This window comes from Gorilla gorilla, chromosome 11 (assembly GCF_029281585.2).
Source record: "Gorilla gorilla gorilla isolate KB3781 chromosome 11, NHGRI_mGorGor1-v2.1_pri, whole genome shotgun sequence".
NCBI classification, from domain to species: domain Eukaryota; kingdom Metazoa; phylum Chordata; class Mammalia; order Primates; family Hominidae; genus Gorilla; species Gorilla gorilla.
In genome coordinates this window covers 119,025,872-119,037,052 of record NC_073235.2, presented here as the reverse complement: position 1 = coordinate 119,037,052, position 11,181 = coordinate 119,025,872, and the positions used below count along the sequence as shown (strand labels likewise).

At 47.8% G+C, this 11,181-nt stretch overlaps 1 protein-coding gene across 1 annotated transcript in view; it reads left to right on the top strand.

Moving 5' to 3' along the window:
* Positions 1–1,924: 1,924 nt before the first annotated feature.
* Positions 1,925–11,181, top strand: part of MARCHF4 (membrane associated ring-CH-type finger 4) — a 116,086-nt gene continuing 106,829 nt past the window's right edge. Inside the window, exon 1 of the mRNA XM_004033179.5 lies at positions 1,925–4,701. Within this exon, the coding sequence (XP_004033227.1) occupies positions 4,183–4,701 (519 nt within the window). The 5' untranslated portion in view covers positions 1,925–4,182. The remainder of the gene's footprint in view (positions 4,702–11,181) is intronic.

Sequence of the window (11,181 nt, the reverse complement as noted above, 5' to 3'; positions counted from 1 at the left end):
TCTATGACTCTGGATATAGGTCTCATATGGCATTTCTATCTCCTGCCCTAATTTACTTGCACAACACACTTGGAGCTAGAATTTAATGAGCACAAAACCCTAAAACTCAGTTTTAGGTAAAGCAGATATTCAGTCGTATGTGGGAGCACTCACATGTATGTGTCCAGGCTGAAGAGGAGAAATATGGTAGCTTCACTGAAATAAAAAAGCCATTTATTTATTCAGAGTCCATTTTCTTGAACACCTACTAAACTTCAGGTGCTGCATTATGTGCTGGTGATACAAATATAGATACTGATCCCAGCCTTAAAGAAGCTCTGAGTCAGACAAAGGGAGATGAATGTATGGTGAGATCATTATTATATAGACTATGATTTCTGCAATACCAGAAACAGATACAGAGTGATGTGGAACACAAAATATTTTCTTGAAGAACAAATAGAATTTTTGAAATAAAGAGGTTTTCTGTTGGTGCACAGTATTTGTGCTGATATTAATAAATATTATTTTGTAGTTATTAAAAATATTAGTATCATCTTTAAACGAGCACCTTGGGCTGGGTCTCAGCATCCATGGTGAGTCCTGGGGCATGATTCAGACAAGTAGCCATGCTGGGTTAACCAAGACTGAGATGTAGGTCCTTTCTCCTTAGAGCTTGTAGGAATGAATCATTTCATAGAGATGGCAGCAAAGGGGTAGTTTTCTTATGACTCATTGGACTGAACTTCATTCCAATGATATTTTGCTGCAGAAATTTTGCATGCTACTCTGTCTATGGCTCCAATATTTGTAAAGGCATTACCATGGCTGTTTGGATGAATCACTGGCATATCTTCTCTATGGCCCTAGAGGGGTGTGTGTGTGTGTGTGTGTGTGTGTGTGTGTGTGTGTGAGAGAGAGAGAGAGAGAGAGAGAGAGAGAGAGAGAGAGGGAGGGAGAGAGGTTTATAAGGAAAGGCAAAAAAAGCAATCCTAAGTTTTCAATGACCAAAGTCTACAGCTGCAAACACTGAGGTTTTATATAGACCACTTTAAGTTTCCTTCTTTTTCTTGCTCTTCACATTTAGGGGCACTTTGCTACTCAAGAAACTCCTTGAGAAAAATAGGGTAGGGTGACATGAGTCAGTAGCAGAAATAGGAGAGGAAATTAAAATCCATTTCAAATTACCTCTTGTCAGCGGCTCAGTGAAAGGCTTGAATAGGGAGGAGGCTGGGGATGTTGGTGAAGACGAAGCTGAAATATTGCTCTGGATTCTTATGATTCACAATTGAAAGAGGACTGTGACTCATAGTAATGATGACTGTGGTGATGGTGGCCACAAGCCATTCAACAAATATGCATTGAACATTTACTACATGCCATCACTGACTTAGGCACACGGGATCAAATGGATTAAAAAAATTATCTCTGTCAACTGGAGCTTAAATTCTAGGCGAAGAAGCTGACAAAAAAATGTTACTAGCAACCTCCTCCCTGTTTGAAAATTTGAAGCATTTCCTTCTTATGTCTCAAGCCTCAATGAAGCATTTCCTTCTCATGTCTCATGTCTCAAGCATTTCCTTAGTCATGAGGAATTTAATCTCCATCAAGTCCCAGCTTCATTGTGGAAGTCACAAAACTTTATCTCCTCGAAAGCTTGCAGACTGAGATCTACTTTAAATGTTTATGTGAACAGAGAAACGGTCTCTGGTTGACAGGTGTCTGTGTCTTGTATGTGCAATGAGGGGAGCTGTGATAGTGGACAGCGGGCAGAGAGTCTACAACCAGACCTTCCACACCGACACGTTCCTGCTGAGGTGAAATGCAAGAGTTAGTGCCTGAATCGCTCCCCTCCCTCCCCGTGGCCTTTCTCCTTCTTTCTTTTACTCTTCACTTCGCTCCCTCCTCCTTCCCTTCCTAAATCCCTCCCTCTCCTGGTTACCTCCCTTTCCCTTGGTCCCTCCCCATCCCCTTCCCTCGCACAGTTCTCTCCTCCTCTTGCTCCCTCTCCCTCCAGCTTCTTTTCCTCTCATCCTCTTTCCCTCCTCCATCCCTCCGCGGCGTCTGCGTCAGGCCCCCACGAGCGTGACGCGCGGGGTCTGGGTGGGAGCTGTCCACTCGCCCGGGGTGCTGAATGCAGCAGCGGCAGCAGCGGCGGCCGCGGCGCCGGCGGCGGAGATAGCCGAGAGCCTCCCTCGCTGCAAGAACCTTGTTTCCAGTTCTCGGACGGTCAGCTCGCCGCCCCGCCACCTCCCTTCCAGCACCACCCCTTTGGGAACCGAGCCAGTGGGGGCAGCGGCGGGTGCTGAGCAACGGCGGAAGACGAGACAACACCTGGCAGCAGCCTGGAATCTGATTTGCTTCCTCTCGGCTTTTATAAGAGATATATTTATATACGGTTTTGGGGAGTCGCGAGGACCAAGCTGGAGCCAAGTGCCGGCTGCCTCCCACCTCGGCCACACTGCTTCGCTCCCCCCTCACCACCTTCAGCTGGCACCGCAAACAAGCCTTACCTCGTTGCATCTGCGAGGAGAGGTAGCAACAGCGAGCCTAGCCAGCCAGAGGCGGTGGAGAGGAGGAAGGGGCGGGGTGGGGGGGCAGAGAGCGGGCCGAGGCCGCCCTTGGTGGGGGTAGCGGGGGCAGAGCTGCCGAGCAGACCCGGCAGCCGCCCTCCTCCGCCCCCACCCTCCAGAAGCACTCTTGCCTGACTGAGAACCGAATTATTCCACTAGTATTATTTCATTTTTTATTACCCCCCCTCCTCACTCCCCAGCCGCCCCCACCCCCACGCCGGCCTCGCCTCTGGTTGCATGGCAGCGCTGCCCGGGCGCGGGGGCTCAGGGCTGGCCCCCAGGGAAGGGGGAGGAGGAGGAGGATCATGAAGGCCGGAGTCGCGACCGCGCCGGACGGCGGGCAGCAGCCAGAGGACGAGCCGGAGCAGCCCCCGCCCCGGAGACACCCGGACGCCGAGCAGCAGTCGCCTCCGCCGCCGCAGCAGCAGCTGCGGGCGCGGGCCGACCCGGAGCCGGAGGAAGAGGGCGACCGCGACCCAGAGGAGGAAGAGGAGGAGAAGGCGAGGCCACTCGCCCGCCCGGACCTGCCCTTCTCTCGGCTCTTGCCCCTCGCCCGAAGGGACCTTTGATGGAACCGAGGGGAGGGGGCCACGGATTTGCCGACTGCAGCAGGGGTGGGCTGGGGGCTGAGATAATGTAACCACTCCTTTCTCCTGTTCTCTCCCACACGCCCCTCTCCTCTACCCCTATTCTCTGCTCCACCGCCCTCTCACCCCGGTACACACACCCTTCCTCTAGCCAGGATCTTCATGCTCAGGAAGGAGGCGCCTCTGCAAGGGTTAAACGATCTTTTCTTTTTCTCCCATCCTTTTTCCTTCCCAAACCTCTATTTTACCTCCCTTCTCCTAATTGGCTTTCCCCTCTTCGGTGTAGCCCTTTGGCTGCGGAGGCAAAGCACAAGCCCCTAGCCCAGTTTCACCTGCAACACCCCTCCCCCACCCAACTGCTCTCTTAAAAGCAACTCTGGTGCTTCTGGGGGTTAATTGCCCCAGTTTTCTGCCCAGGAGAATTAAAACTTCTCCCAATCTTCTCTCCTCCCCTACCTTGACCCCCCAACCCCTACCACCTGAGAAAAACGATCTTTTCTCTCTCACACATGCAGTCCTCAATTCTTCATTGAGCTAGTTTTCTCTAAGCCCAGCTCAATCCACTCCAGATTTGATTTACAATTGTCCCCACCCTTTTATATAAAAGAAAGATTTCTCACTGCGTAGGAATTTGAGAAGAACCCAATAATCCTTTCCTGGGGAACTTTTAAACAATTCGACATTGATTTTAAGGCTCTAGTGGCCCCTCCACCACGCTTCTTCAATCCCTCTGCTCCTACCAGTGTCCTCAGGTCAAAGGCAGAAAGGAGACACACTGAACAAAGTTGGAGGTTGGGGTGGGTGTGTGAGGGCAAGAAAAACTTTTTTGTTATTGGGCTTTCCAGGTGGAGTTCAGAACCAGTGACTCACACTTCTCAGTCCTGGGAGCAATTTATTTGCTACTTGGAGGGGTTGTACGAAAAGCCAGTGAGAAAGCAGACTCCCCCCACAACACAGATCCACTGTGGACCCCCAAACCTGTCCTGTCCCCCTCTTTTAAGACTCCAGCCACCCCTCTTGGGCTCTCTACTTCCACGGGGCACATGCTGATGCCCCTGTGTGGGCTGCTCTGGTGGTGGTGGTGCTGCTGCTCCGGCTGGTACTGCTATGGATTGTGTGCCCCAGCCCCCCAGATGTTGCGCCACCAGGGTCTCCTCAAGTGCCGCTGCCGCATGCTCTTCAATGACCTGAAGGTTTTCTTACTGCGGCGCCCTCCTCAAGCGCCCCTGCCCATGCACGGCGACCCCCAGCCCCCCGGTTTGGCGGCCAACAACAACACCCTTCCGGCTCTGGGCGCCGGGGGGTGGGCAGGCTGGAGGGGCCCCCGAGAAGTGGTGGGCAGGGAGCCCCCTCCTGTGCCACCTCCACCCCCCTTGCCACCTTCTTCTGTGGAAGATGACTGGGGTGGCCCAGCCACAGAGCCACCTGCCTCGCTGCTCAGCAGTGCCTCCTCAGATGACTTCTGTAAGGAGAAGACCGAGGATCGCTACTCACTGGGCAGCAGCTTGGACAGTGGTATGAGGACCCCACTCTGCCGCATCTGCTTCCAGGGGCCAGAACAGGTGAGTCCCCTTTTCTCTTCTCCTGCTTCCTGTGGTATTTTCAGGTCTTGCAGATTGCTACTCGCCTGCTTGCCCTGGGGAACGGTTATCTTGTCTTTAGTATGAGGACTCTATGTTTAAGAGCCCTCATTGATGTTTCTTGTGGTTAAGTTTGCCCAATGAGTGTCTGGTTCCTAGTGGAGCCTGTTTGGTGGTTCGTTTGTGTTCTAGATTTTGCATTTTCCTTCCAATGCTAGTGTCTCCAATTCCAACTCCAAATTTCACAAACATCCTCAGAATAGAAGATCTAGAAACAACGGAGTGAAGAAACTTGGTGGTACGTTCACACTGGTTGCCAAGATATCCTTTTATCTGACTTGTTGTTAGTAACATTTCGTCTAGCCCATCTTCAGCCCCATATCCCAACTTCTTCCTGCTCTGAGAGTATGCCGAGATCTTGTTCTCTTTTCCTTTTCTCATAGGTTGAAATCCAGTAAGCTTGTTCTTTTACTTTGGACAACTTCCTTTCATATCACATTGACATCCTCAGCATTATGTTCTAGCAACTGAGGAGGAAATGGAGAGGGATTCTAGGTCCAAGACTATATGATTTGCTGAGACACTTCTTGGCAGACTCAAATTTTTCTATGTTGAAAACAGGCAGGCAAATGGGAATGAGAGTGAGTTTAAGAGACTGACGTAGGCAATAAGGTATCTTGCTATTTCCCTTTTCAGACCTAAAAGGTGTATTGACTTAGAAAATCCCTTAAATGCTCCCCATCCAGGATAGGGATGCCAACTCTCATATGGACCAGGGCATTTCCAAGTCTGGCAGGTTTTCCCTACCCTATTCATTCAGATTTTCACAGACACCCCTCCCAAGTTCACCTACAATCTAGTATCAGCAATGCTGGATAGCACGTGTACATTCTTCAGGAACCATAGAATGTGGCAACACTCTCCAAAGAATCCCAGATAGAAAGGCTCACGCAGTTAGTGATGCTGGAGAAGGAGTATTCAATTGCAAGGTGGGCAAGGTTATGTGTTCCTATCAGCCACTTCTTCAATAGTTTCCTGAAGTGCAGGGAAGATTTCTGGATACTCCTTGAGGAAGTGGCAGTGCAGTAGGATGCCATGCCAGGCTTTGACTGGCTCTGGTTCTTGCTGAGGGTGTGCTCTGTAAGATGCAGGATTAGCTGGCATTTTCATTCATTTTCTTGCTTTGCTCTCAATCGACAAAGAACTTTGGGGACCAGTGATCCCTGGAGCTACAGCTTGGAATTATGAGGGGAAGTGATATAGATCTCAGTGTGAATAAATGTCTCTGAGAGGCTGGGGGCTGGGTTCTTCCATCTTAAGATTACCTAAGTATCCAATAAAGTGTTGTCCAGAGTTGAAAACTCCTGTTAGGAAAAATCCTCCAGAGTGCCTTCCCTTCAGTCTTTCTCTCTACTTCCAGCACCAGGCTCCGGCAGAGCTATGGGGTAGAGTGGCTCGGCTGACAACGAGAGGGTGCCTCACTTTGATATCAGGATCTTGCCACCATCAAGTACTTCATACTTTCCAAAAGAAAGAATTATTTGGCTTCCTAAATTCCTAAGGCATTTCTTTTGTCTCCCATATGGGCTCAGGTCTGCATGTCACAGGGGCTTCTGAGAGTGTGGCTTCTGGCAAGAGCATTCTTGTCTCTAGAAAACAGCAGGACTTGGAGGTGCCCTGGGATAATATTTCCCCCACTGTGTGAACTTTTTCAAATAGCTTTATGCCTCTGGGCTGCTTTTCCAACTTACGTGATTTGGAGACACCTTTTCATGCCCACCCCGCCCCCTCCTTTCCTCAGAGGTGTGTTGGGAGAATCCAGGAGAAAACAAGTGTAAAAATATCTTGGAAGGAATTTATATATAATGAGCATGTATTTTGATAACAGAAAGCTGTATTTTATTGAAAAAAGAAAAAGAAAAAATCATTGGCAATGTTGTGAAATACCCTCATGTGATACAAGATCTGGTCAGAGGTTAGAAGCTTTCCTTTCTTGTTCATTATTTTGATGGTGTGTCATAAATAAAGCATTGAATAAAAAAGCTAACACCAGTAAAGGAATGGGCTGTATTATGTGGGAGGATTAGGGGGCCCTGTCTGCATTAAGACTGGATCAAATTAAGCACTTCCTGCATATGATTATTTTGTTTTGGGGGTTTACTTTATCTGTGCAGGAGCCAAGAGACTTTAATGGGATTGTGTTATAGTAGTAATAACAGCAATGTGAGTACTGCATTAGATGTGGAGAACACAGTTTCCCAGTTTCTTCTCATTTTTTTTTCACAGCATTTCTTTGAAGGAGACAAAGGAGGGGAGATAAGGGAAACTCTAGAAAAGGAAGAGAGAGATAGAGGGGCAACAGCAGTGAAGGGGAGGGAGAAAGAGAGGGACAGAGAGAGAAGGAGGAGGAGGAGGGAGGGGGAGAGAGAAAGAGAGAGAGACACGCTAAAATTTCTGTGTTTTAGTTTCTGTTCAGGGAGAGAGCTGTCCAGCAATTGTCTACACATGGCCCTGGAGGAAATGTGGGCTGCAGTCTTAGTAGCTGAATGTCTTGGTGTTATCTCTGCCCAAAGAAAGGAATTAAGCAGACCCCCACCTCCCTGCTCCCCATCACCCCAATTATTTACTACTGCTATAGGGGCTAAACGACTGCCAGAAAATGAATATTTGATCTTTTCCTGCCAACAGCTTGCAATATTTGTGGTGAGGAACAACAAGAGAATCCAGCTAGTTTCACCTTTGTACCTATCTACAAAGGACTTTGCATCCATTCATTGGTGCATGCGTTTATTTAACAAATTTTTCGGGGCACCTACAGTGTGCCCGTTGCTGTTCCAGGAGTGAACAAAATAGATGAGATTTCTGCTCTCCTGGAGCTGACATTCTAGTAGAGACACATAAATAGACAAGTAAACTAGTAAGTAAATAAGGTGATTTAAGCTCCGTGATGAAATTTAAAAAGGAAAATGAGTTAGAAAGGAATGAAAGGGAGGCAGTGGGAAAGGTACCACCACATTAGATAGGGTAATCAGGAAAAGTCTTCCTAAGAATGTGTCATCTGAGCTGACACCTAAATGAAGAGAAGGGCCCAGCAATGCATAGGTCTAGGGGAAGAGAATTTCAGGTGAAGGAAATAGCAAGTTCAAAAGCGTGAATGTGAACGAGCTTAGCATGTTGGAAAAACAGAAGAGAAGACAGGAAGAGAGAGAGAGAGATAGGTGTGAACACTTGCTTTGAGAACCTACTTGGCTCCATGCTAGAAAGCTACTGAGTAGCCTCTCTCCTCTCCACCATTCATTCATGTTGAGCAGGGGTCAGGACCCATGAGACTGTAGAACCAGAGTCCAGCTCACAACCTCCTCACTCTCCCTTTTTGGTTGAAGCTGCACTAGCCCACTTTGCGGGACAATGTACCATTGTGAGTAATCTGAACTCTCTGAAGCCAGATGGCCCCAGTTGGAGGCCTGAACAAGTTATATAGCCTGTCTGTGTCTTGGATTCCTCATTTGTAAAGATGGAATTATAATAATAGTCCCCATGTCATAAGATTATTCTGAGCATCAAATCAGTCAATACTATACGAGCAGTGCCATCGTAGCATTTTGTTATTGTTATTACTATCTCAGATGCAAGAGAGTGCTGTTCCTGCCTTGTTTAAAAGGAAAGGTGTGCCCCAGCCCACAGGCTGTCAGGAAGCCACTATGATTGTGGCATGGATATGGACTGTTTCTTGCAGATTTATAATGCTCTAGGCACAGAGTGGAGCTTGTCTGTTTCCATCATCAAAGTCTTTATTAAGCACCTACCTTTTGCCTGCTGTTTTGCTGGACAAGGTCCAGAGACATAGGGTAGATGTGGTCCTGCCCTCTGGGAGTGTCACAATCTAACCCAGACATCACAGGGGCTGATAGAGATCAAGAACACACAGACAGTGAGGCTGAGTGAATTACAGTAATATCAGGTACAAGAAGGAGATGCATGTTTAAAAGCAGCTAGTGGGCGGGGTGCCTACTCAAAAAGACAAGTCGGGGAATTTGCCACTTTATCTACAGTTAGTTAGAGAAGGCTTTCTCTATTGCTGCTGAAGACCAAGTGAGAAGAAATAGATTTAGGCTGCAAGACTGAGGTTAGACAGATGGAAGCAGAAGAGATGTGTCCCCCACCCCCACACCTGACTGCCACGGTGGATTTTATCTTTGTGGAGCAACCTCCAGGCACTCCACACATGGATACCTTGAAAAGAGGTGAATCCGCCTCCCAGCTAGGCAGCTGTGGAGTGCCTAGCAGTGGGTACAAAGATGAAATCCACCATGGCAGTCAGAAGCTAGGGTGGGAGGCCACCTGTTCTGGCCCTAATGGAAAGTAGGGCGTGTATCTGGAAAAGTTTAGCAGGCTTAATCTGCCTTTTTATTCTTTCTGGGGTTGGCTTCCCTGGAGTTCTGCATTCAGAAGGGGCAATAATTGTATAGAATGGTCTAGTCAGTGTTTTGGTTAGTTGGGAATAAGATATGGCTTTTCAGGGCTTGGGGAATCTGGAGATCCTAAGATGCAATGAGAACCTGGGAATGGAGCTCAAGTAGAGCATTTTAGAAGAGACTTAAATGGTGTACTTACTCGTCTTAGTGCTATGGTTTGATTTTACATTTCTTTGTGTGGTTATTTAGTATCTGTCTTCCACAAAGAAGAGACCCATCCCTAACATTTACAGGCCCTAGGGCAGGAGTATAAATGGAAGCTCACATACCATGCACCAAAATATTTAAAAGTAGTAAATCCAGCTAACAAACTGTTAAACAAAATATATTTTATCCTCCTTTCCTGAAAAATGCTCCTTCAAAACAACCTAGAAGACAGGTTTGAATTTAGAACTTTTAGATGTCTCTGGATTCTGTACTAGCCAAATGGGGATAACCATCCTTTGGTCTACAGGACATTCTGATTCTCTTTCCAATGCTGACTCTAGCCTGTACTAATGAGCCTTGGACCCACGTGTATGGACAGTCCTGCTGGCTTGTCCAAGCTCATCCCCAAAACAGTGGTGCCTTGCCCCAATCCCTGCCCTTAGGCCAAGGAGTGAACAGTTTATGGATCCAAAGAAGAGAGTCCTGCAGGTCCTGGGAGCAAGTTCATGGCTGTCTGGACAGGAATTCCAGGGTTCTGGGTAACTGGAGCATATTCCAGAAGATAGGTGAGGTTCCTTGACCCTGCAGACTCCTCACACTGTGGGGAGAGGTGCAGCTGAAGGGGGAGCAGAGTGGGGTCCTCTAGAGCTAGGGGTTCTCTTGCCTGGGTCTAAGGGGAGCACTGCAAAGGGACTATAAGATCCCTGGAAGAAGTGAACTGTGTGTGTTCATTCATTGTTAGATCATTGGCTCTCAGCCCAGTACCTGGCACCCGCTTCATGCTCTATGAGTATTTCTTGAAAGGACAACCTCTGCAGCTCATCTAGTGGGCAGCTTCATAGGTAGGAGAACTGGGGAAAAGAGAACATTTAGGAAAAAAGCGGTGTCAAATGCCAAAGGTGTGCTCTGCAGAAGAAAGGGTCCACAGGGCAGTACCTTCGATAGTGATAGAATTTCCAGGGAGGTAAACTTGAGTTTCACTATTATACAAACTTTCTATCAAAGCTGTCCCAAGATCTTATAGGCTGCCTTAGAAGGAGGATCTTATGGGGACCGGAGACTAGATAATCCTCAAGATCCTTTCTGAGCTTGGGAGTTGGAATTCATAAATAAGGTCATTTTGGGGTCCGGGAGATTTTTAATCTGAGCAAAAAGGGATGATCCCCTCAGCCTCTCCAATTCAAGGGGTCATCTCATCTCAGGACATCCAGGTCCAGTAAACATGTTACATGGCATATACAAATATATCTTCAGCAAAGATTGGAGAGAACAGTCTCTGTCCTGTGTGCATAGAAATCCTAAGGTGTTGCCAGCCACATTGTTGCTGCAATTGTAAATTTTCACCATGCACACACCATGATGGGAGAGCAAGCCCTTCATGGCCAATAGGCAACAGACACCATTATGGACCCAAGGATACAAAACCATCCTGGGAAAGGGGGAGCCCAGTTACCTCCAAGAGTTTTGAGCTTTCAGTTCCTACTTCTGTCAGTCCTGATCCTACTTAAATTGGAAGCTCCAAGAACCTTTTCTTCACTCACGGCTCTTACCAAAGCTCTAATTCTCTATTGGGAGATAAGGTAAGGATGTTAAAACCCCACCACAGGGTTACAGGCTCTTTCACAGGTATAGCTATCTTACATGCACAAACTTGCTCATGCATAAGCACGGATACAACATTGAATGCATCTGTCTCACTTTCACGGGCAGAACTGGGAATGAGAGGAGGGGAGATGCCTGTGTTTTGACAGTTGTGAAGCAGTTCTCTAATCAGTTGTTTGTGAGATTCTCTACACAGTGTTCAGTTCGTAGTAATCCTTCACTTACCAGTATCAGCTTG